This window comes from Rhinocladiella mackenziei, assembly GCF_000835555.1.
Source record: "Rhinocladiella mackenziei CBS 650.93 unplaced genomic scaffold supercont1.5, whole genome shotgun sequence".
Taxonomy (NCBI): domain Eukaryota; kingdom Fungi; phylum Ascomycota; class Eurotiomycetes; order Chaetothyriales; family Herpotrichiellaceae; genus Rhinocladiella; species Rhinocladiella mackenziei.
Genome location: NW_013550600.1, coordinates 748431 through 773838, shown reverse-complemented (window position 1 = coordinate 773838; position 25408 = coordinate 748431). Strand labels below are relative to the sequence as shown.

The 25408-nt window shown below is 49.7% G+C and overlaps 7 protein-coding genes across 7 annotated transcripts in view; 5 read left to right on the top strand and 2 right to left on the bottom strand.

Annotated features, from left to right (window-relative positions):
* Window positions 1-1722: 1722 nt before the first annotated feature.
* On the top strand, window positions 1723-2534 carry Z518_06752 (uncharacterized protein; the record flags this gene model as incomplete). Its single annotated transcript, XM_013414882.1, has 2 exons — window positions 1723-1765; window positions 1807-2534. The coding sequence occupies 2 exons, from the start codon at window positions 1723-1725 to the stop codon at window positions 2532-2534; spliced, it is 771 nt and encodes a 256-aa protein (XP_013270336.1).
* Window positions 2535-5454: 2920 nt separating this feature from the next.
* On the bottom strand, window positions 5455-7324 carry Z518_06751 (uncharacterized protein; the record flags this gene model as incomplete). Its single annotated transcript, XM_013414881.1, has 3 exons — window positions 5455-5686; window positions 5784-6790; window positions 6917-7324. The coding sequence occupies 3 exons, from the start codon at window positions 7322-7324 to the stop codon at window positions 5455-5457; spliced, it is 1647 nt and encodes a 548-aa protein (XP_013270335.1).
* Window positions 7325-8809: 1485 nt separating this feature from the next.
* Window positions 8810-10426, bottom strand: Z518_06750 (uncharacterized protein; the record flags this gene model as incomplete). Its single annotated transcript, XM_013414880.1, has 1 exon — window positions 8810-10426. One exon carries the CDS (start codon window positions 10424-10426, stop codon window positions 8810-8812), a length of 1617 nt encoding a protein of 538 aa, XP_013270334.1.
* A 797-nt stretch (window positions 10427-11223) lies between these two features.
* Z518_06749 (uncharacterized protein) lies at window positions 11224-12573 on the top strand (the record flags this gene model as incomplete). Its single annotated transcript, XM_013414879.1, has 1 exon — window positions 11224-12573. The coding sequence occupies one exon, from the start codon at window positions 11224-11226 to the stop codon at window positions 12571-12573; it is 1350 nt and encodes a 449-aa protein (XP_013270333.1).
* Window positions 12574-13714: 1141 nt separating this feature from the next.
* Window positions 13715-15517, top strand: Z518_06748 (uncharacterized protein; the record flags this gene model as incomplete). Its single annotated transcript, XM_013414878.1, has 1 exon — window positions 13715-15517. The coding sequence occupies one exon, from the start codon at window positions 13715-13717 to the stop codon at window positions 15515-15517; it is 1803 nt and encodes a 600-aa protein (XP_013270332.1).
* Window positions 15518-17273: 1756 nt separating this feature from the next.
* On the top strand, window positions 17274-18897 carry Z518_06747 (uncharacterized protein; the record flags this gene model as incomplete). The annotated part of the gene is made up of 2 exons (XM_013414877.1): window positions 17274-18240; window positions 18296-18897. 2 exons carry the CDS (start codon window positions 17274-17276, stop codon window positions 18895-18897), a joined length of 1569 nt encoding a protein of 522 aa, XP_013270331.1.
* A 3620-nt stretch (window positions 18898-22517) lies between these two features.
* The window catches only part of Z518_06746 (uncharacterized protein), a gene marked incomplete at both ends in the record, with an annotated part of 4526 nt that continues 1635 nt past the window's right edge, over window positions 22518-25408 (top strand). Inside the window, 3 exons of the mRNA XM_013414876.1 lie at window positions 22518-23502; window positions 23565-24387; window positions 24444-25087. Coding sequence (XP_013270330.1) covers window positions 22518-23502; window positions 23565-24387; window positions 24444-25087 — 2452 coding nt within the window. The remainder of the gene's footprint in view (window positions 23503-23564; window positions 24388-24443; window positions 25088-25408) is intronic.

Below are 25408 nucleotides of genomic sequence, written 5' to 3'. Positions count from 1 at the left end.
TTGGTCAAGGATAGGAATTTGTGCATGGGTCGACAGGCAGAGAAAATTCCTGCTACAGATGATGGTTGTTTGCTAATCCTCATATGCCGGTGCGTAGCGCAGGATAATCCAACATGGTGAGTCGTTCTTGCGGAAACATTGTTCGAAGTAAAAGGACGTGAAAGTTTGGGGGAATCTGATCTCTCAAACCGAAAGAGTATCGAGCGGACTCGTCTGGCCCAACGAGGGTTTGGTTGTACCAAAGAATTGCTCTGTACGACTTTATAGAGAGCCGGGTCTAAAGCTGCAAGCGTCTGCTTTGCTCCTTGTGGCTCAATTGGGTAATTGAATGAGAACTGGGTTGTCGTGCTTTGCCGCGAGGTTGGTGAGGAGGCAAAACTGCGGTGTTGGCGCCAATACGTGACGGTACTGCATGGAAGGTTGTAGTGAATCTCCGTACTTCTCAGCCTCGCGGACGAGTCTTTTCGATCAAGTCCAATCTACATCGGTCAGGTTCTCTTCCTTTCTCGAGAAACTCGGGAAACAATCTGGTATTTGGGGGGATTGACGGTGCCGAAGAGGACGACAAATCGGCGACGTGCGAACTTGTCATAAGAGATATGCTGCGGGACAGGCGGCCAAAATTGCTCCATCACCGCCGGATCTGCTAGACAGAAGGGAAGCGCGTTTGAAAGAACAGCCTAGAGAATAAGCACCACTAAGAAAAGTCTTATTTTGATCAGTAACGGGTTCACTCATCCCATGATCTCGACGTCGCTCCACCCATCTTCCTTCAATTCATTCCCATGACCGTCAAGAATGACACACGGCATCTGCCTGACATCCATGTGGTCCATAAAGCATCTCTGGCCCAGAATGACGCCGCTACATCATATCGCGACTGTAATTGGAGGCACGACGCTGAAGATGCTCTCCGAAAAAGAAAAAGTTTGCGGTTTGAAAGCGCGAGATATCAGCAAATCGATTGGAGAAAGTTTTCTGGTTGAGTAATCTGCCTGGTGCAGTACTCCTGATAAATGAGGTTGATGTAGTCCGTACGCTCTTTGCGAACCTGCTTCTCCCACGATTGCAGCACACATATCAAAGTCCTCAATCACGGTTATTAAGTCAAGGTCTTCGAGCTGTGCCGTCGCAGACTTTCTTTGGTCTGGAATCCAACGCATCATCGCCCATATGAGAACTGGAGAAATTGTGGTTTGCATTCACCGCTCAGATTCTACAATGATTCTTCGAGAGAGATTCGAGGAATGCCTAAACGGCCGCTCCACTTCCATTTGCCTAGTTCACAATCAAGAAACTCACCACTGGGCTATAGGGGATCACCATTTGGTCGAACGTATTTGAACTCTGCCGTAAAAAGTGGAGAAGACCGAAGTAATCAACCATTCGGGAATGTAATGGATGGGAGAATAGTTGAGATCTTCATCAAACACATGTTCCATGTGTTTGCTTTCAAAGATGTCCCAAATATTTCCTCACGAAGTCGGTCAAATAGTCTGAGGCAGCGGAGTCCCGGTGGGAAGGCCAGAATGGAGAGAGAATGAAGGAGAAAATCGACGTCGGGGAGGGCAGGGGATGTCATCACGTGCCATGGCTACTACAATAGCGACATCAATGCGGCGGACGCCCAAGCCATGGACCCATCCCCAGCGGCGGATTTCCCGGTCGAGGACTCTATGTTTTCGGTGAAAGCACCCACCATATTTTGTCAAATCTTCAACAATGGCATATTCTGGGCGATTGGCGATCATTGCTGGTGGCATTGGTAAGAAATTCTTGGCCTCGTCTGCCGTGCTAACTCGACAGGTGGCCTCGGTTCTGCGACGGCATTGCGATTTCGAGAGCTTGGGGCTGAAGTGGTCTTGCTGTACGCTCCGTTTGAGGCGTTTCGAGTCAATGATACGTTGCAGACAGTATTTGGTGGTGCAGAACGAATTCATACATTTGAGTGCGACATCACCTCAGAGCCTTCTGTCAAGGATGCGTTCAGTCAGATTGCGAAGCTGGAATCATTCCCATGTATATTGATTAATGCTGCCGGATATGTCTCGGTCCAACCACTCGAAGAGACTTCAGCGGATGAGGCATTAAAGAATTTTCTTCCCAACCTCCTTGGCCCCTTCATTGTCAGCAATGCATTTTTCCATCTTTACCAATCTAAGGGACCCCAAAAGCCACCAGGACGAATTGTCAGCATCGCTTCTCAAGCAGCACATGTTGCCTTGGATGGACATGGAGCATATTGCGCATCTAAAGCTGGACTCATCGGACACACGCGATGCATGGCCAGTGAATGGGGCTCAAAGGGCATCACCGCAAATACTGTAAGCCCGACTGTGACATGGACACCATTGGCCGCAAAGGCATGGGCAGATGAAGAAAAGAGAGCGAAACATCTTGCCCAAATTCCGACGGGAAGATTCAGTGTGCCGGAAGAAATCGCACAGGCAATAGAGTTTCTGTGCCGAGACGAAAGCGGAATGATCAATGGCGCCGATATTCGAGTTGATGGCGGATTCACAATCAGCAGGTAGTTTTTGCGCTCTTCCGCCGGAGAAACTAGCGAATGGACGTCTGCTGCTGCCCGGCAATGTCGCCCAGGCTGTATCGATCCTCCCCCGACTATTACCGAATAATGTATGCCCTTGTGTTTCTTCCGGGTCAACCTGGATGGAAATCCAGGAATGACGATCTCTGCCACGGACCCTGACCAGTTCAATTCCTGAAAGTAGGTCCAGCCTTCCACCCATCATCAAGGAGAGTTCTACTTTTGAAATTGAACAGGACACTGGCAATTCTAGTTGGTTTCGGCCGATCTATCCAAATTGTTCGTCAATACTACAGTGATGAGTTTCACAGCTTTCCCTTTTCATTGTACTGCCAAAGAAAGTACATCTCGGATCCAGAAGGGTGGATATCACCTTGCATATAATCTATGACCTAGTTCTAGAAGTCTTCCGTAAGATCTGCCGTGGTGATGATTGTGACTGGTGTAGTTAGCCACTCCACGTGGTCGCCAAATCGCCCATAATGTAGGCAATGTGGAGAGGCTGGGAAAAAATTAGTCGGAAAAACGTTGAAGATTCTCATGAATGGTTACTCCATGACTCCATTATCGAGTCGAGAGGGGATAGCGGTATATTGGTCGATAGGACTGGTTAAAAAGTCCTTGTCGCAGTTCATCATGTTGTCATGATGAGGTAGGAGCCTTCATGACCATGAAATGTCTAGCCACAGGAGATGACCCTCGTATGTTAATCTTACCTTCTTTAAGGTTCATCCCAAGTATCGCCAGCAAAGAGGGCAGAAAACTGATCAGTTGCGTTCTTCGTGTTAAGTACCATGATCATCGATTCTGGATTCACATTCTCTGGTTATTTGTCAACGTAGGACGATAATCCAGGCAATCGAGCCCAGAGAACACGTCCGTATGGTTTCCTATACCATCTAGTTATTGCAGGACTTCTTCCAGGAGTGCTCGTATAACGGTAGTCGGATCTTTCAAATCACAGCAGCGGGTAGAGCTGTGCCTTGGGCCCTCGCCTCTGATATTGCAGGTGCCATTGGCGTCATTGGGATAAGCTGAAATTTCACTTGAGGATACTGCGGCAGGATGTTTTGAAAGTTGTTACCTGGAAAATCCGCTTGCGGCTTGGGTGCCTCAGAGTCTGCGCACCCAATTGGCCTTTGTTGTGCGAGCGAAGGTACCTGGAAAACCCTAGTAGATCCATACAATCGAGGTACCAAAACATCAAAATTGAGGCGCTCACATACCTTGGTCATTTGCGGGCTCTTTACCTCGTTGTCGCTCGATTCGCACTTTGCATAGACTCTCCTGGCGTTGTGGCGCCTATTTTGACTTTGAACCCTCGCCCTCATAGCCACTTCCTTCGTTGACGACGTCTGGCAAGCCTCCCTTTGGGTGCGCTGAGTACCTCCAGACAATGCTCGCACAACAAGGGCCAATTGGGTGCGCATGACAGGTGAGTCAGGTGGTGCAATCCCTGGCTTGGCACTGAACATCGAAATAAATAACAACCCGACTCGCCGCATCCATCTATCATGTTTTTCCAAGGGGCAGAGAAAAAGTCGTATACTCGGACTATGATGATAAACTTGTTGGCTTTATGGTCAACTAATGTTTCTATCACTGAGATGAGAAAGCAACATTCAAGTCCGAGTCTAACGAGTGTTACTACGGTCACTGAGACAACCTATTTTCTGCAACTATTGTAGATAGGTTTGAACGGGTACAACTACTGACATTCGAAGCACCTATTGAATCCAGTGCTTACTTTAGAATGTGACCGACATGATCCCAAGACATCCCAATGTCCAACTGTCCGAACCTGCCCAATTTTGAACATCGCAACCTTCCGAGATCGTCCGTCATGATTGCGTTACCGCTACCCTCTACCAGAGGTTGATGGTGAGAGCTTGGGAACGCGGGATCCGTGATTGAGTTTCAAAGAAAGTCAGCTTGATCGAGACACTGCTGGGGAGATTATAAGAGATGGGCAGCCTTAGTACGTTTGATGTTGATTCTCGTCAGCGCATCGCTCCGAAAAAGCCGTATGCTCTCTCATCATCGACTATCCAGGGGAGTTTTATAAGCAGTCATCTCCAGACTGCGGATGCTTCTCAATTCTTCCCAGTATTAGATGCTATCAAAGTACAGCCCAAGACTTGTGTGATGTGTTTATGGTCAGTCTCAGGACCAGGATGAATTATTCACCTTCCCAAGGCGTACGGTGGAAGAGGCCCTTCCGAAGAAGGAAGAGAGGAAGGCGAAGGAACGGCAGGTAGTGCGTGAGAAGGAGAGAGCTGTTGCTCTTCGAGGCAAGATGTCAGACTTCTCGTTCAACTTGACTTGAAAGAGTGTGCTCTGGCTCTCCAAATGAATGCAGAATAGAGCCCATGTATATACCTATCTAAACAGTGTCCGTCAGCGCTGCCGCCTGTGTTGCAACCTGTCAATGGTTTTGTAGCCTAGCATACAACCACCCGACAGCATGTTGCAGCCTGGCGCTAACAACAGGTCAACACAAGATACGCTTTGCAAAGACAGCCTGGAAGTAAGGCTATCAAATGAGCATCGATGTTCTCAGTTGAGATAACCTTGTCGAAATCACACGACAACCCAGAGTCTGAGAAGGCTTGAACCAGTGGATCCGTCCATTGGCTGGTCCGACCAGGTGGCTGAGACGTTTTACCATGCCGCAGAAAACACTGTTCGAGACCGTCCAGGCCTTCACAACGCTGTATATTGGGTTTCTGTTGTGTCTTGTCTGGATGCTTGTCCCGGACGGGATGACTTCTGTTCTGATGCTTGATGCTTCCTTCTTGTCAACTCTAGGAAGTCTGGCGCACCCTACCACGAAAGAAAAAAAAAAAAAAAAGCAAACACCCTCTGTCCTGGGACATCTTCCAAACATCCTCCATATCTTAAGAATCCTAAAACCTTCCTTCCGTGGCTTCCCTCACCCTCACTGTCACGCCGTGGGCCGGGAAATTGATCAGTGTCAACGCATGACTGACCGGCTCGCCTCTTGCGGGCATGCCGACGCCTTCCTGGGCTTGGACGGCTTCGAACCGTTGCACCAAGCGCACGACAACATATCCGGCTTCGGTCAGCGCGAACTGTTGGCCAAGACAGATTCGAGGACCGGCATTGAAGGGGAGGTACCTATCAAACAGTCCGAGTTGGTATTTGCAGAAGCAAAGGGGGAGGAGGGAGGGAGGGTGTAAATCAGGAAAACGGAGGAACCAATGTAGATGCTTACTCAAATGCGTGGATAGGTTTCCGGTTCTGCCACCGGTCGGGACGGAAATCGTCCGCATCAGGGCCCCAGATGTCTTTCCGGCGGTGCATAAGATGGACCGAGTAGTTTACTTCTTCGCCCCGGCGCACGAAGACTGGAGATAGACCGTCTGAGCCACCACCGAGTGGTAAAGTGGTGTCCTTGATGCAGCGCCGCGAATTAAACGGCACACTAGGGTACAATCGCAGCGTCTCGTTCAGCGTCCACTGGAGATAGGAGCAATCCTTGAGTCCGGCAAAAGAGAGATTTCGAGGGCGCTCGTAGGTCCCAAAATGTTCGAGGATCACACGCCGGAGCCTCACATAGATGCCATTGTACTGAGCGAATAGCAGAAACATCCAGGTGAGCATCGAAGCGGTCGTGTCTCGGCCTGCCAGGAGGATGTTCATGAGGTGGTCCCTCATCTCAATTGGATCATCGGTTTGTTGAGCCAGGGCATGCGAGAAGATGTATCTCTCTTTCTGGGGCCGTTTTTCATGCGTAGGATCGGATGGCCTCGAGAACTGGACTCTGGATTTGGCTTCGAGAGCCCGTTTCACAAAGTGATCGACGAAATCATGGCATGCTCGGCACGAATCACGGAACTCCTTGTTGTGAGCCATCCAATACAGCGGGCCCAACCGACCGCTTTTGGCCAGATACACCTGCGCAGTGTCAAACGCCGAGGTGAACCGGTTCTCATTGAGCGCACTCGATCGTGCCGCAAACCTCTCGTAGCCGGGTAAAGCCGCCAGTTGGCTGTTCACACTTTCGCCGAAGAGGAATTCGGTCGCGGAATCGATTGTCAGACGGAGGAAGAGCGGCATGATATCAAAGGAGCTGCTCCATCCGTCACGACGGAATGTAATAGCGAGCATGAAATTTTGAACGTGACGCTCGGTGAGGTCGAGATCGCTGATCTGTCCTCGGACGAATTGGGGACGCAGAAGGGAGCGAGAATGCTCCCATTGCACGCCGTCGGCGGCAAACTGAAGAAGACGTTGTAAGCGCTAGACTTGCTGTAAGGCACGATGAAAGCTCTAAGTCAAGAAGGAGGGTGATGGGAAACTACCGGAGCTCTCGGGGGAGGCTGTGAAGAGAAAGTGGCGACCAACAATGCCATTGCCCAACAGCGGCTTGAGATCCCTCGCCCGAACATCGCCCAGAGCAAAATCCTTAAATTGCGTGGCCAGTAAAGCCTGAAGGTTTCGTGGTTCAATGGTGATGAAGGATTTCGAGCCCATCAGCTTGTAGCCGACAGTGGTCACCGAGCGGCCTTCTTTCGCGCTCGTGCTATGGAAGCGTTCTCGAAGCATATCTAGGAATCGCTTGTCGCGGTCGGCCTGGAGGAAACGTCGCGCGTTGGAGATGCCGATGATGTCTTCGCCAGGAAAGACGGGCGGCGGGTGACAGCCGAGGGATTGCGCGCGACGTGCCGCACGATAATCGAAGAGGAAATTGACGACGACCTTGAAGAGGAGATACAGGGACAGAGCAATGAGGAAGTAAATAGATATATGCATCTTTGGTATAGACTATAGACGAGGATGGATCTTGTGGTAAGTCGTGGTCTGGAAGAAACTTGACCAGAATAGTTCGCTTAACTCGACCATGAAAATTATTTAGAAACCTGGCCGCGACACCGCAGAACTGGCTTTCCTCAGGACATGTGGATGTCTTCGGGTCGCCTTTCTCAGGTGCGGGGTTTAATCAGATCACATTATGAGATTTAGGCTGTGATTCTCCCACCTCATTTCTCGCGGGCTCACTCCTTTCTCGCTCCCTTTTCCTTGTCGTCATCCCATGTACCCGCCCATTGAAACTCATTTTCTAACATCCGAGTGGGTCTCTTCTAGTGTATACCGACCTAGTCAAGTCCCTCTCAATTGGTCGACTCCTCCTGCTTGGAGGCGTTATGCTCGCACTGGTGAAATGGCTGCCCGACCAACATAAAAGATTATGGCGCCGCTGCTCCGGCCCTGGAATAGCTAATAATTTGCGAATGTAGGCCAAAGTCTCTGGTGTCGGCTACCCGACCTTCCCCCTTTTTGGGCATCATGGGTGGCGGTACATCGCTTCACACCAAAGACCCTATGAAATGGATGTCCCGCCGATGTGGCCAAATATAGCAAGGGACCGCATCTGCATCGCGACGATCCCGAATGCGTCTGTCATCGTCATCGACAGAAACATGATTGCAGAATATCTTACGGCGCCGGGTGAGGTAGTGAGCATGCAGGAGACAGCGAATGACCAAGAACAAATCCACTGGGCCCGTGGGTGATAGCGTCGGACGTTGCACATACCATACGCCGTGAGTGAGGTCCATTGCTATTTTCACATTCGTGTTCCTTATCCTGGATGCCTGTTTAATGCTCATCGTCAAACCTGTTATCAACTTGGCCGTATAGTTCTTTCCTTCCTACATCGTTGACATAGCAACCGGCATTCAAACGACTCGTTCATCAAATCCTTGTTGCGCTGTGTACACCGGACATTCTTATTGTTGTGGCATCAAGCGTGTCCAACAACCTCTGTGGGCTTAGTGGAGGTATCGGCGTCGTCATCTTTGATCCCTTTTGCCGTGGTGAGCATGGCTACTGCATTTCTATTCCATTATGTTAGAACACAAATTACGCGTACGGTCTCTTGCGAGCCATAAACCATCAGTTATCGATCGAATACGAGGTCATCGGAGCTTTGAGAGACAGTAGTTCACATACAACACTGCGACAGATATCAATACGGGCTCGAAAAGGAATAAGATTCACAGTTGAGATTCCAAATATGTCTCCCCAGTGGGACGGATTGGACATTGGCCAGATGCATTCAAAAGGAAAATAAGTGCTGCTATATCTATTCTTTGGTCGAGACAGGTTTACTGATACATCATTGTCGAAAACCCAACAAGCCCCCATTGAAGACGCGAGAGGATGGCATGTCTTCCTGGTAGTTTAAAATTACCAGTCCAACATCATCTGCGGCATTATACCGTGTCGAATTCAGAATCATGATCTGACCGTTGTTGACCGGAACTTTCTCGCCGGCACCTGCTGTTCAAAGAGCATATCCAATTCCTGATATGTCCTGTCCTTTGTTTCCGGGATGCGGAAAAATGCCCACAAAAAGCAGACAAAACTGGATCCCGCCCAATAGAAGCCCGACTTTGCTCCCCAGTTCCAGGCTGTGGGGTTCAACATGCGAGGAATGAGAATGTTTGAGATAATATCAACGATCAGGTACGCATTCCTGGCGAGTACGATCGTCTTCGTCTTTAGTCTCGTAGGAGGCAATTCTCCCACCAGTGGATAGCACACGGGACCGATAGTGCAGTTGTACGAAAAGGAGACGATGAGTAGCATCGAGCCGATAGCCCACAGCGCGGCCGAATTTTCTTTGCCGGCAAGGGAAAGGAAGCCGATGATAAGTTGCAGAGTGATCAAGCAGACCAGACCTGCCAGGTAAAGAGTTCGCCGCCCGAACCACTGCATGAGAAACCACGACGTCAAGAACCCCGCGATGGCGATGCCCGAATTTCCGATAGAGAGGCTAAAAGCTTTGCTAGCATCTAGCCCGGCCTGCTGATAGAAATAGGTCGAGTAAGGGATCAAGCTAAAGCCGCATAGCGTTTGGATTACCCACGTTCCACACACGGTCTCGGTGCGTAGGCGATTGACGCCTCTAAAGCAGTCTTGATATCTCGTCCCGGCCACAATTTCCTTTTCAGCCTCGTTGGTGTGGATCATCATCGCGACGGTCTGGTCGAGATCGACCTCGGAAGCAGATTTGTTGCCGGTGAGACGACCCAGGGCTTTCTTCGCATCGGTCACACGTTCTTTGCGGACTAACCACCACGGTGACTCTGGAGCGAATAAAACCCCGGTGATGATGGGAATCGGCCAAACCCATTGTAGTGCGAATGGGATCCTGTACCCCCACTGATCGGTCCTGGGGACCATCCCTCGCATAACCCCGGCGCTGATTAATTTGCCCATCGCCCAGCAGAGATTGACATAGCTGGTCAGATACGCTCGTAGGTGAGTGGGGCACACCTCTGCAGCGTATGAGACAGGCAAAGTCTGGAACACTCCCCATGGGATACCTAAGAGAAACTCCCCAACCAGGAGCTGCTCGACGCTCTGTGCGAAGAAGACGACGAAGACGAATGCCATGACCAAAGCCAGGGAGCCGACCATCGTCTTTCGGTACCCAATTTTTTCCGCGACGACGCCATTCAGTAGCAGCCCAAGAATCTGGCCCACTCGCGGCGCATTGGAAAGCCCCGTCTGCCATGCTGCAGTGAGCTGGTAAGAGTTGTCTGGTTGCGGGGCACCGAAAGCCTGGCGGAAGGGCTCATAGGCAAAAAGACTGCCCAAGAGATAAGTGTCGAAGCCCTCCATCACCACGGTCAGCGAGAGCAGAATTGACCAAGCGACAGCCTTTCGGTAGGTCTTGAGACTGGTTACAAGCCCGAGACGATGCTCAGCCTCCGCGGCTCTGGCTGAGTCCTCTGCTAGCCGCACGAACTTGGACTCGAGACCATGTTCCGCGGAAGAGTTGGGTCGTTGCAAGACAGCCACTTCTAAGCATTTGCTGTCGCCGACGCTCTTCACGTCTGATGACATGGTTTCGTGTAATACCGATGAAAAGCGTCGACCAGTCGATCTTTGAACGAAGATAATGATGGAATCCACAGTACTTGAAAAATTTCAGGTGAATGAAAGTCTCCTGGCATGCGGATAGCCATCCTGCTCCCATTCATATAGTGGAACATGTTATAGGCCCACGCCAGGCCGATTGTGAATGGAACTGAAAGATCAGCAGAGGGTTCCACATAAAGTCCTTAGCGCGCCGAGCTTGCGCCCGAGCTTGCGCCCGAGCTCGAAGCAAGCGAGACGCCGAGAGTCGTCAACGCTTTTGGAAAGGGCATGATTCGGCAGTAAGCTCGGCGGTGGTGCATCCACCTTACCGAGTGAGTGGCCTAGATGAGTCGGCTTTTCCAGTGAGCATTCTCGAAACTTGCTGCTCGTCGCAGGAGGTGAACATTCAACCAGAGATGATTGTGTAAGTGAACACCACACCCATCAGGTCCTCACTGCATAACGAGCTCCTTGGCGAGTATCGCATAGGTTACAGTTCTAACGTCCTGACGTATGTCGCTAAACAATTTCTCTTCGGATTCAAATACGGTGATCAGGACTGTCAAGGGCCAGCCATCAGGAGCAACGCTGGCAATTGTCTTTCAGCGCGCCCGAGCTTTGCTGCAAAAACACAAGAAAGGAAATAAAGAACCTGGAAAACTGGAAAACCAGTGCATCACCCCATCGCCATTGTAAGTGAGCAGGTTGAGCCCATTTGTCTACCGCGAATGACCCCCCAATTAACTGCAATACAGACGAGAGGAAATAGATTGTTTGCTAACATGGTGGGTTTGAAAGCTAGTCTTAACGAGCAGGAAGAGAAACTGCAATGCAAGAAAGGCGCGATAGTCATCCCAACTGAAGAAGCCGGCACTTACGACGTGATCGTGGTCGGCGGTGGGCTCAGCGGCGTGTGCGCTGCCGTCGCTTCGGCCAGGACCGGGGCACGGACGTTACTTGTGGAGGCTCTGCCGTCTGTTGGTGGAAACGGCACGACAGGTTTGCCTATAAGCGGGTTATGCGCGCGAAATTCCAACAAGATCATCGTCCAGGGTATTGTCTCTGAGATTCTACATAGGCTGTGCTCTAGGAATGGCAGTTGCAGCGACTTTTTCTGCAAGCGCTGGATCCCCATCGACGCCGAGCAGTTGCAGATCGTGCTCGGAGAAATCCTGGAATCGGCTAACGTCGACGTTCTCACCTACTCCCCTCTCCTCGCTGTGGTGAGCGAGCAGAGCACGCTTCGAGAGGCCATCTTCTACAATAAGGACGGGTGCGCATTGCGATATCAGGCTAAGATGTTTGTGGACGCGACGGGCGACGCTCAAGTGGCGCGGCTTGCCGGTATCACCACTGTAATGGGCCGCCAGCACGACGGCCTCACGCAGACCATGTCTCTGGTCTTCTCGGTGGCTGGCATAGACGAGAGTCGTGCCCCCGCAAACGATATTGTCGTCGACCTCTGGCACAAGCTGCAAGATACAGGCCACATCAAGCTCAACCAGCGGCGCAACCCTTCATTCAATAGCATGATTCATCGCCCTGGCTGGCGCTCCCTCATCGCAACCCGGGTTCAGGTCCCTAAAGGGACAGATAACCGCTTCCTCTCCCAGGCTGAGCTCATAGGTCGGAAACAGGTGGATGAATTTATCGAATCCTTTTTGCATCCGCACGTTCCGGGCTACGAAGGGTGTTTTCTGGCCCAGATCGCTGGCCACATCGGGGTACGCGAGACGCGTCGAATTGTCGGCCTTTACGAAATCACTGCCGAAGACCTGCTGATGGGGAGGAAACATGCCGACGCCATCGCCTGCAATGCTAGCTCCATTGAGAACCACAAGGCCGATTCCTCCAGCACGGAGTGGCAGCACCTTCGGGATGGCGAATATTACACGGTTCCCTTACGCGCGCTGGTGGCGCTCGAGGCAACCAATTTATTTGCCTGTGGACGATGTATCAGTGCGACCCATGAGGCCCTGGCGGCGCTTCGTGTTTTGAGTCCTTCGATGGCGACCGGCCAGGCTGCCGGTACAGCGGCAGCTCTAGCAGCTCTGAAGCGGTTGTCAAGTCACGACCTCGACCCTAACCTGGTTAGGGGGGCATTGGCCGTCGCAGGCGCGGTGATTGATTGAAAGGCAAAAGATTTGGTATGACACGGTGTATTTTCCTACATCCTAACGCCTTCCTTGCATCCAGGAAATATTTTGTCCTGGTATAACGTTTTGGTCAGGTCCCATTGCCCCCCAAAGGGGATTCCACATGCTATAGTCTTATTATTTTTTTCCTTACGAACTACAACTACTAGCTTTGTGCATAAATCGAGCAATGTCCCCTCGTTTGCTAAGATCCGACTTTCCCCAACGGGCCATCCTAGATAAGTATGTTAAGCGGATGCCTTGGATTGACACTCTTGGGTCTCTGCTCCCTTGGAAAGTTTAATCCAATGACTAACTGAACGCGGGAACGAAGCGGGGTCAGGCTATGAACTGATATAAATGCCTGAATCCTTAAGCGAGCTTCTGCGTAATGTCTTCATTTCGTCCATATCCATCCCTTGTGGATCCTCTCAAGTCAATCCAAAGAGAACCCCAGATAAACATTAAAGAGATTGTGAACTTAGGTTGCAGCGGAATGTAAAAATGGACCTCAATCCTATAGCCGGTGTTCGAGCATGTGATGCCTGTCGCTTTCGAAAGCTGAAGGTATGGGCCAGCTCTCACAAACACGTCTCGCATCTTAGTGCAGGCCCCTCAAAGTCGTGAACGGGTATGCTGACTGTTGGACTTGTTTCGGGATCTGCAGTGTTCTCGCCCTCCGACTGACTCTCTACTCATGAACTCGAACCGCATCTCAACATCGAATACAAGGTGCCAGCGCTGTATTAAGAGCAACATCGCATGTACTTATGACAGTTTTCACCGGCCACGAGGCCCTAGAACGGGGAGGTGAGTAACTCCACTCATATTGTATCTGCTCGATCAACGACTTGCATCGTCTGCGTCGAGTCAATCTTGATATCGCAGAAGATGGAGATTCGAATGGTATATATATGTATAGATCTGAGATTGTGAGGTATTTAGTCGACTGCGAGCCCTTCGAGCCGCGCAGCAGGAGCGCCAGCATCAGGGATCCAGTCCCACTTTGTCATCACTTTCGACCACCTCATCGGTCAATGGGGCAGATAAACACCCTGGGAATAAAAGCCAACGCGGATACGCAAAACCTAGGAACAGTGAGTATTGGTCGCAATCCAGCGATACTCACGTCGACACTATGGAAGATCTGGTCAGCCGCAATACTCAGACGGAACATTGTGTTTGGACAGGGTCGCCTCTTATCGAGCCCGTACCGGATTTCAACAACTTCATAAGTCAGAACACCGTCAATGAATGTGGGACGGACATATCTGCGAATGATCCCGACTCTACTTACCCATCGTTCTCCCTCTGGCCGGGAAACTCCTCTACTTCGTACCATGATGTTTTAACATTTCCCGAACCGCACGATGCGGCATCCAGGTACCTCTTTTCGGACGGGTTTGCCTCATCCATACAACCACAACCTTCTTTTGAGAGCGAGTATCGGGAGCGACGGGGAGCGCATCAAGTCTGTCAGGTCTTGCTAGAGGAATTTGCCGGGCTCGATTGGGCGCGTAGCACCTTGCCGACAAACGCGCCTGAAACTGAATCGAGGCCCGGACAGACACTCTCGGCTCCAGCCTGGTGCGCTGGATTATCCGTTCCGGTTGACTGGGCGTTGGTGGCCGAATCAACTCAAAATGCCCAGCAAACGCTGAACGATACGACCGGATTGGAGTACCACCCTTGCTTCAAGACCGACCCTCTGCCATGGATGTCGTCAAAGCAGACGCTCTTTGCCGAAGTCGCTCGATTTTTTACCGAGTCTTTCGAACGGTACCCTGTTATCCACCTAGACACTGTATTGCGCAAACTCGACGACGAAGTCCACTTGAAGGACGTAGAGTTCCGCACTCTGGTCTTGTCAATTATCATGATGAACCGCGCCAGGCAGTTTCGAGCTGAACACTTGAACTCAGGGCTGGAACGGGAACAGCTGAAATCTCTCGCATCGACAATTGAAATGATCCGAAGAACGAATGAGATGAATTATGATTTCTCGGAAAAGCCCTCACTCGACACGGTGGTGGTGTCATCCTTCTTATTCATGGCCTATATCGCCCTTCGCCAGCATAATCGCGCATTTACCTACCTGACGGAGGCTATTGGACTCTTGGATATGATAGAAACTTTGCCAGACTCAGTCGAGGTCGCGAGAATGCTGCGCCTGGAACACATACTCTTTGTTACCGAGTCGGCTACGATCTTTATCTTCGGATGGCGACGTCGCAGGCTGGCTAGGTACCCATCTACTCTAGGGCGTCAAGGTCACGAGGCCATGAAATTGACGCTTAGTCCTTCGCTACCACTGTCTCGAATGCACTCGTGGAATGGTTTTTTCCCCGTGGATTTTGCAGAGCTCGATAGGAGGGCTCTGAAGCTATTACTTTCCATGACCCGACTTTTTACCGCGTCAGGATTGGCCGAAGCCGAAATCATATATGATGATGATGGTAACCTCATCCGAGCAACGACCTCATGCGGAGGAGATGCGATCGACGATGTTAATGTCTCAACAAGCGGTTGTGATGGATATGGCTGCATCTCGACGCAATCTGCAGATGTGATTCTCACACAACAGTGGCGCCTGGCGTTTCACTGGCACAAGGCTATTCAACGAGGCTATCAGCCGCAGTGTTTCGCTGGTCTGGACGAGAAAATCCAAAAGCTGTCATCAGCCACCATTCGCTTGAGCCGAGCAGTTAGTCCGCAGCAATTTCGGATCATTGGGCTGGGTAAGATTCTAGCGTTAACGGACAGCATCGTCTCTATCACGATGGCAGTTGGCGCCTCAATAACCACTCGCGTTGGCGTTGTCGGAGAGCTAATGCGGTTGGTGGCTGATGCTGACTATGAGCGCAACTTTTCGGCGCAGCTCAGCTCGTTAGAGCTTTATGTGAGGAATATACCTCGATCACTACACCAGGATCCATTCTGAAGAAGCACATGAGCGATGACAGGGCAATGCATCGGACACAGACCCTGTTGAAACTATCGACCAGCTTCGCAAGGCCAACATTAAGCTCAACTGCCATGAGAACAAACGCAGAGCTGATTAAAGGTCCCACAGCTATACCGACAAAGTTAGGAATGATTGAAGGCGCCTCTCTCTCAGCACCTCTTAAAGCCTCCCAACGAGGAATGCTGTCATGAGGAGAAGGTCACTGTCGAGCCAATGCTTGAAAGTTTGCAGATTTTCAAATGACTCAATGGCAAGACGATTGCGGTCATAAGTCAGCGTCCTCTTCGACAAGTCTCTTTCCGTCTCTGTGGATGTTGCAGGAAAAGAAAGAACATCAAACACCCATTAAATAAGGCTTGGTAAACCAGCATTATGATCGTCGTGTTTCCACTCGACGTACGTCAATGGAGGGCCCTCAATATACTAACGATTGAAGTAGTCTTTAACAGGTTCCTACAACTCAACACCACAGTCCGTGTCTCCATAACCAATCACACCATTCCAAGGCCTAAGCGAGATTGGGAGGCGACTTCCGATGCCTCTTCTTGATAACGAAGAGGCGGAGGCGCCTCCTACCCACTCTCAGTACCGGCAACTGTGTCTTCAAGACCTTTTTCGCTCAGCAATGACGTTCCAGGAACATGTTCGAGCTTATGAACTTCCAGACTCCGAGACCAATAATGTCAAGGAATGCTCTGGCTCTCCTAACGAGTGTAGGATAGAGCCCATCTCTATATCTACACAGCGTACGTCATCGCTGTTGCCTATCGATGGTGATACAGCCTAGTGAGCGAGTGTCGCAGAACGAGTTGGTTTGTTGCGAACGATAGGTCACCAATTGTTCAACACATAGTAGTCATGAGGATGTTCAGGTTCACAGAGCAATGGCAAAAGTGGGATACAGCAGGTAATCCCTCTTTTTACCGCTGTCAGAGGTGTGATCCATGGAGGCCAAGAAGGAAACAAAGAGCTTTAATCTGGAATTTAACCCATGTCTTTTATGGCTGATTCCGGTGTCATGAGAGTTTCAAATTGCAAGCAAACGTATGGCCATTCAGGGGAACTACTTTTCCCCACGAAACTTCTGTCCAATGTCATGGCTCGCACTGACCCACAAATGCCTCTAGCTTCTAACCTATGGTGAGGACCCCGGCGATCTTTCAAGGTATAACGTTCCTGTGCGACTCGCACAGCTTGCGCCGATACGTAACTTTGTTATCCGTTGCTCCGTGCGTCTTCCGAAATGCTGCAAGTTTATGAAAAACATATTCCAGACTGTACCTGAAGCGACGTTGCTCAGGCTGGCATTGGAGCAATATCTTCACAGGAAGGCTAGGTGGGAAAAAATTTTATACATGCCACCGTGGAAAATGAAGCAAGCGTTCGATCTGTGTACCTTCACCGACTGAGAAGAAATGCACGCCTTTGACTGGCTCCGTGGGCTAGTAATTAGGAAACGATTTTCTTCGTCCTGCTCCTCGGATCGAGCACCTCATGTTGGGTCCCAACCCCACAATGCTTAGCTCCTGGTCGAGTGGAGAGGTGGATCTTGTTTTCCCAATGAAGGTTGATGTTCTGCTTCGTCGAAGGGCCGGATGGACGAATCTTTATGCTTTTGGCAAGGGGAGACGCATTGTTCACACCCAGGGTAGACGAGACTTCGACGTATAAAGTTGAGCATGTGTCGGTAAGCTCTCCTGATGGCAACACGCAGCCTCTACCGAATCCAAAGATGGCTCCAGCAACAAGTAACGAGAACTTAGCTATCCTTTCGCGAATTCCGAATGTCATATTCTCTTATCCCTTACAGCTCATAGCTGGCTTCATCCTGCTCCGTTTACTTTGGAACAAATTTCAAAGGCATCTCTATAGCATTCCGGGACCAAGGGCAGCCGGGTATACCAAATTTTGGCGATTGTATGATGTCTGGAAGGGTAAAGCCCACCTGACAGCGATCGAGCTGCATAAGAAATATGGGCCGCTGGTTCGAATTGCTCCCAACCATGTCTCTGTCTCCGATCCATCCTACATTCCAGTCTTTTACAACATAAAAGAAAACTATACTAAGACAGGATTTTATCCGATTCAATGTATCTCGTGGAAGAAGAGACCTGAGATGAATCTCTTCTCCACCAGAGATCCAGCCTATCACAGAATTGAAAAGCGAAAAGTTGGTGCGGCGTATTCTTTACCAAATTTGCTCGAATCCGAACAAGCAATCGATTCCTGCATTACCTTATTTATGGACCGGCTAGATGAGTTTGCTGCAAAGCGGCAACCCGTCGACCTTGGTGCCTGGCTACAGTACTTTGCATTTGACGTTATTGGTGAATTGACCTTTGCCAGTAAACTCGGCTTCCTCGAGCAAGGCAAGGATGTGGATGGTATGATGAAAGCTATCGAAGGAATGCTTACGTATGCCGCTCTCTGCGGGCAGGTGCCAGAATATCACAAGTTCCTTCTGGGAAATCCGCTCTTCTCACTATTGATGCCGGCAATGGAGACATGGAACCAGGTTCTTGTTTTCACGCTCAAGGCGATCAATAGCCAAGCGTCAATTAAGCGAGATGGAGAACTCATCAACGCTGACTCCGAAGGAAGAGACATGCTGTCTCGGTGGGCGTATGTGAAGTCGTCAGACCCGGACAAGATGAACACTCGTGATATTGTGGTTCACCTCTCGACCAATGTATTTGCCGGTAAGTCAGCAGCTGCTACTTCTCCTCCCGCGTTTAGTATTAATCAATAGAACAGGAAGCGATACCACCGCGATCGCGCTTCGGGCAGTGATCTACTACCTCTGCCGTCATCCGAAGTGTATGGCTAAAGTCGTGCACGAAATCGATACAGCCGACCATGAGGGCAAACTAAGCACCCCTGTCGCTTACAAAGAATCAACTGCTGTGCTCCCCTACTTCAACGCCGTCCTCAAGGAAGCTATGCGCATTCACCCGTCAGTGGGATTGCTCATGGAGCGCCATGTTCCGCCCGAAGGCGTCCAAATAAACGGCCACTTCATCCCCGGCGGCACCATCGTCGGCATCAACCCCTGGGTAACTAATCGAGATGCGAGGTTCTTCCATGACCCCGACCAATTTAAACCCGAGCGCTGGCTCGACGCACCGGAAGCCCAACTTAAGCAAATGGACAACATCCTTGAGTTAAATTTCGGTGGTGGCAGCAGGAAATGTATCGGACGCAATATTAGTATGATCGAAATGCAAAAGGTTCTTCCAGAGCTGTTGAGGCGGTATAAGATCGAGCTGACATATCCGGATAAGGAGTGGCACATCTGTAACCATTGGTTTGTCCAGCAGGAGGGGGTCATTTGCAATATAACGAGGAGAGCAAAGTAAGGAAACCGTCGAAGTCAATGGAGACATACAGAACCTGACGGGAAGGAGTTTGTTTTGGGGGAGGGGGAAATATTTTTCGTCCAGAATCCGAGACTTTCAGCAAAGGCGACCTCAAGTTCTAGGCACAGTTTCCCACAGTCTCGTTGGTTTCCGAAGCAACCTCATCCAAGATAGCCAGACTGACATATCTGAATCGTATCTGGTATCCGCAATCCTTGTCCCGATGTCGCTCTCTGTTGTTTTTTCCTGTCCCATTTCTGTCGTACAACTTGAATTTGAAAGAGCGCGCTCAGAATAGAGCTTATCTATATACCTGTCACTGGTGCTGTAGCCTGGCGGGCAAACCTTTTCTCATAGGTCCTAACAAACATGCGGGCTGGCTCCCCAAATGGGTGTAAGATATCCGAGTGGACTTGCCACCATAGCGACATCCCATCCGCCGGGCCCTTTCGACGTTTTTTGCGCATCACCATTACGAAACATGTACTGAGCTCGAGGGCCTTGCGAGTCATCGGGGACCTTATGGGCCAAGTCAGGTCGGAGGGCGATGGAGAAGTTTGTACACCCTCCCTTCTGGAATCATATTAGGAATGCTGAGCGAAATCTTTCGCACCAGTCAGAAATAGGAAATTTTGTACCACGTTTTCGATTGAATGGCGAAACTGCCGCCGGAAACCAGGATCTGGACACATGGTCATAATGCACCAACCTCTGTGTCTCGGGAAGCATCACTTCCATTTTGAAAACGGATTCGGTGTACCATCTTTCCCGAACTATCGCCGGAGCCAACGGGAAAGAAGAGTGCAAATCTACTGTTTCAATTTGGTTCGGCGTTGGGACAGGATAGAAGGTAGATCCACTGTCAGTTATTAGCCCCAAACCAGCCGATTCAGAATCAGTAGTCCCATGCTCCATCTAGAAGCGGGGATGGCAGACGATGCATTCGATGGGATCAGAGGATCTTTTGAGATGAGCAAAGTCGTTGGGCGGTATTGAGGTGTACTCGGTCGAAGGGAATGAGTTGAGATTAAGGTCGAGTCTACAACAGAAACTCTGATATCTTTACCTACCAATCTCCCGTCTGGTTCGCCACCTCGGCCTGTGGAAAGTCCTAAGAGGTCGAGTACTCGGTAAAAGCATATCAAGTTGCACCCTCTAATGATTGTTTTTCGTTGGACTGACCGAGTTGAACTTGACTCCACTGACACAGCAAAACAAACCTCCTGCCTTCTTTTCCTCGAACTGGTTTCCGGTTTCTGGTTTCTGCCGAGACGGATATTTGAAGAACAGATGCAGCCGATTGGGAAACCACGCTGTGGCAGGTGTGGTCACGAAAAAAGAGTATTTAGCGTCGCAAGGGAATCGCAGGTATGCAGGTGCCGAATGTTGGAAGACAAATACGTTTGAGGACAATCGATCTGAGAGTGAAACAAGTGGACACCGAAAGAAATGGTACACGTTAGTAGTATCCTGAACTTGAGGGAATGAAAATCAAACTCATACTTTGAGGAAAAGAAGAGGGGATGCGCCACTCTCCAGAGTAACCGGAATCGAATAGAAGAAAAGATGGGAAAGACCATAGATTTCCGCTGCGATTGTAAGAACGCTCTCACGCGGGGAGATACGCCAGACAATCTTTTCGCAATGACTCGGTACTGACGACGTGAGTGACGAAAGTCAAAAACGCGGTGCAATCTGAGGCCCTGTAAATTTCTGATGCCCGATTACGAGCACGAAAATCGTGCCGGGTCCTCGCAGGCAGTCCTAGTCGAAGGTGTAAGTCGAAGATTACTCCGAATTTCTCGATGGTGGCAGAGAACGTAGAGATAAACAAGATCTAGTGGATGAAATTCGAGGAGCTTACAAGTTTCTGCCGCCTGTCACCTCGCACAATGCAAATCATCTGCAGAGCAATTGTGATTTTTTGTCCAGACTGTATTCATGCCTGTGCCGTAGCCTGCGGCAGCCTAGACAAGTAACTGTGTCGCTCACTATCCTTAGATAGTCAGATAGGCAAGCCTCCATAGCCCAATGTGTATGCAGTCCTGCATCCATTTAACAAAGGCACCGTCAGATTACTATAGTTTCGAAGCGCGTACGAAAGCGTATAATCCTTTCGAGGGTCTTATCAGAGTGCCAAATAATATCTCACGTGATTGGCTAAACTGACAGTCTTGGCGTTACGCACATCAAGTCAAAACCACGTGATTTCCACCAGAAATTCAAGTATAAATTTTACTCCGCCAGAATTTGCCTCAAAATTGACGCAGTTGAACACCAAATCGTGGTTGACCTATCAAGGACGAAACTTAGTTGAACACTGGGTTTTGGTCGAACCGATAGAATTGAGGGACCTCACTAGTGTTAGATCATAGGTGAGGCAAGAGGGTTGTCCGGCCTGGCTCCATTGAGTTTCCAGGTGCCCTAGAAGGGTAAACGTAATGCTCCAGCCAGTGATTGTTTGATGTCATACTGAGTGATACCGTTGGGGGTCACTGACTCAAACTCTCCTTCAGTTGAACTGTCTGATTGAATCTTTCACTGGTTGTGGCGCCCCATTTATCAGTTCGTCAGCGATGGACTATAGGAGGGGGGCTTTTGGTGTTTTTTCATTTTCGTGTTGGCCAATGACGGACAGTTTTCTTGGCATTGTTGCGTGGCACTGTCGCAAACCCCTTGTAACAACAACGTATTACTTCATGTCTTATGCCATAGCGATAGAGGCACGTGAAACGTGTACTGTGATAGAGAGAATGGCGGCGCTGGGTACTCCGTAGTGATTTGTCATTTCACTTAATTACCAAATTTTATACGAGGCCCTTCTGCGACGGTCGCCTCACACGGGACGTTTACTGCCTCAGCACACCGAGCAGAGGTCTACACAGATTTCATACGCCTCGGCAAACTTGCAAGACGTTTTGGATCTTTGCACTTGACAACAGTTTCGAAGCGTGTACAACGCTTCCGAGGGTTAATCTTGTCACGTGAGCGAAGGGCGCGAGTACATTTATGTCAGACTTCGAGTTTTCCGGATTTAGGGAATAACTTGCTGCCCTTAATTTGCATGGGACGCTATACCTGTGGCCTTTAGAATCGCAGCTTTACTGTAGCACGTGACCAACATTCCCTTCTGCCGCTTTTACCTTTGATTGCAGATCCACCCACTATGAAGGTTGACATGATGGGAATCTCCCCTTTCCGCAGTGTGGACAGCTTTTCACCATCGTTGAGTGCACTTCCCAGATGATTTTTATACAGGGAACTCCTTTCATTGAGCGGAGAATTATCACGTGCTGGCCGCCTTCGCTACCATGCCAGCAAGGCAGATTCAGCCACGTCAAAGGCTGGCGCCCTGACTACGGCTAACATCTTGCAGCTGGACTCCAGCCTGACTGCGTCTTCAACATGCAACGACATAGGCTCATATATGTATCTCGATCTATTGAATGGCTTAATTTGATTCCACTATTCCTATTGATCACTGCGAACAGCATCCCAATTGCCCTAACGATCGTATCCTCCGAACTGTCGATGTCCGTATGTTCTCTCTCGATCCATCGACGAGGACCAGCCTTCCTGAAAGATCGATTCCTTGATTTCGAACTGTTCTCGCGGCGAGTATGTCTAATCCTCAGAACTACACCGTCGGCTGGATCTGCGCCCTCAGTACGGAGTACGTTGCCGCACAAGAATTCCTCGATGAAGAGCATGAACCACCAGAATCCGTGCCTGTTCATGACCACAATGATTATACGCTAGGGAAAATTGGCAAACACAATGTGGCCATTGCTGTCTTACCAGGTGGTGAATATGGCACATCTTCTGCAGCTAGAGTCGCTAAGGATATGTTTCACAGCTTCCCCAATATTAGAATCGGTCTCATGGTGGGCATTGGGGGTGGTGCACCTAGCAAACACCATGATATACGTCTAGGGGATGTCGTGGTAAGCTTGCCCAGTAATGGAAAGGCCGCCGTGTTGCAATACGATTTTGGTAAAGAGATACAAGATCAGAGCTTCAAATCCACAGGGATCTTAAACCAGCCTCCACCGATCTTACTGACGGCAGTGAGTGGGCTAAAGACCCATTATGAGCGCAAAGGTCACAAGATCCAAGATGCTATCAGAAGTATTCTCAAGAAAAACCCCAGACTGCTACAAAAATATGGACAGCCAGATCCGAAGAGCGACATGCTGTACAAATCTACCGTTGTTCATCCTCTCGACTACGGCGGAAGTTGTGCGGGGATTTGTGACAATGCGTCGAATTTAAAGCAACGACTTGAACGTCCCGAGGACCAGGATAATCCAACGATTCACTACGGTCGAATTGCTTCAGCCAACCGCTTAATGAAGGACGCCTTAGAAAGAGATAGGCTTGCTGCGGAAGAAGACATATTATGTTTTGAGATGGAAGCGGCGGGGCTGATGAACCATTTCCCCTGCCTTGTTATCCGCGGCATTTGCGATTACTCTGACTCTCATAAGAACAGAGAATGGCAAGGGTATGCTGCAATGACGGCTGCGGCCTACGCGAAAGACCTCCTGTATCGAATTGTGCCTAACAAGGTCGAGGCAGAGCAGCCGATCGCTGGACTTCTTTCTGGTTAGTTCGAACACGATTATTTTAATTCAGTACGATCCTAACTTAATTCATTTCTTTGATAGAGGTCCAAAAAGGAGTTGAAGATGCCAAAAAAGATATTGAAGAGGTCCTCCAAATTCAGCACACCCAAGAAGATAATGACATCCTTCGGTGGCTCACGCCCGTTGAATATCATTCTCAGCAGCATGACTTCATCAGCAAACGACAGCCGAGTACAGGTCAATGGCTTCTGGAGTTGGAGGAGTTTCAGGCATGGCTGAATGCTCCTAAGCAGACATTATTCTGTCATGGGATTCCCGGAGCAGGGAAGACAATTCTCACATCTATTGTCATCGACGATCTCTGCAGGAGATACAGCCGAGATAGAACTATTCAAATTGCTTACATTTATGGCAACTTTCGACAGCAAGGGACCCAGAAGGTCGACGACTTAGTTGCCAGTTTGCTGAAACAGCTCGCACAAGGCCACTCATCTTTACCAGCGGCAGTCAGAGAATTGTATCACGAAAACCAAGTTAGAAAGACGCGTCCTTCGCGGGAGGATCTTATAAGGATTTTGCACGTGGTGGTTACACAATCTTCGAAAGTGTTCATCATCCTCGACGCGCTTGACGAATTGTTCCATGATTGTCGAACGAAGCTCCTGCCCGAGATCTTCAAAATTCAGGCGAAGGCCAACTTAAATATCTTTATGACTTCACGGCCCATTCTGGATGTTGAGAAGGAGTTCCGAGAGTGCATTTCACGCAAATCACTCGAAATTCGTGCCAAAGACGAAGATGTGGAAAGTTATCTCGAGAGTCACATCTCGGAACTTCGATTAAATGTTCCAGAGAATGTTAAGGAAGAAATTAAAAAGACGATTTCAGAGGCGGCAAAAGGAATGTACGTGTCGCTTAAATTATCCAAGATACCAGATTGCTTCTACTAAAACCATCTAGGTTTCTCTTGGTCGAGCTTTATTTCGGCTTCCTCCAAGACACAACAACAATCAGAGAGGTAAGGGGTGCATTGAGAAAATTCAGACCGAAAGCAAAAGGAGAGTCAAGCGAGGCCAATACGCTCGAGGCGTTAAATGATGCCTACAACCACACCATGAAGAGGATTAACGAGCAGCCACCGCGACATCGAGAGCTTGCAATTCAGGTTCTCTCATGGATCACGTGCGCCAAACGGCCGCTTACCACTTTGGAGCTTCAACATGGTCTCGCTGTGATGCCTAACGACTCGGAACTTGACGAAGAGAATATCCATCGCGTTGATACTATCATAGCGGTATGCCATGGATTAGTCATGGTCGACAAGGAGTCTCGGGTTACTCGATTGGTGCACTATACGACACAAGAATACTTTGAGAAACATCGAAATATGTTGCCTGCCGCAGAAACAGATATCGCAATGAGATGCATCACCTACCTCTCCTTTAATGTTTTTAAGAGTGGCTGTTGTCCGACGAATGAAATGTTTGACGAACGATTAAAACAGAATCCACTTTTTGGCTATGCCGCGAGACACTGGGGATACCATTTGAAGGAAGCATCCCCGGAAGCTCAGCGGAAGATCCCGGAATTTCTTGAGAACGAGGGTAAGGTCAATTCGTCAAATCAGGCCATGAGCCTTTCTCATCGATACAGTTATTACAGCAACGCACCAACGTATGTAACCGGAGTCCATCTCACTGCATATTTTGGATTGGTGGAGATAACGAAAGCGTTACTGGAGAAAGGATTTCCAGCCGATCGCAGAGGTAGTTTTGGCCGGACACCGCTGTCAGGGGCTTCAGAGAACGGACACGAGGACGTGGTCCGCCTCCTGATTGAGAAGGGTGCTGCTGTGAACTCGATCGACGAAACTGGCCGGACACCGCTGTTATGGGCTTCAGGGAACGGGCACGAGGACGTGGTCC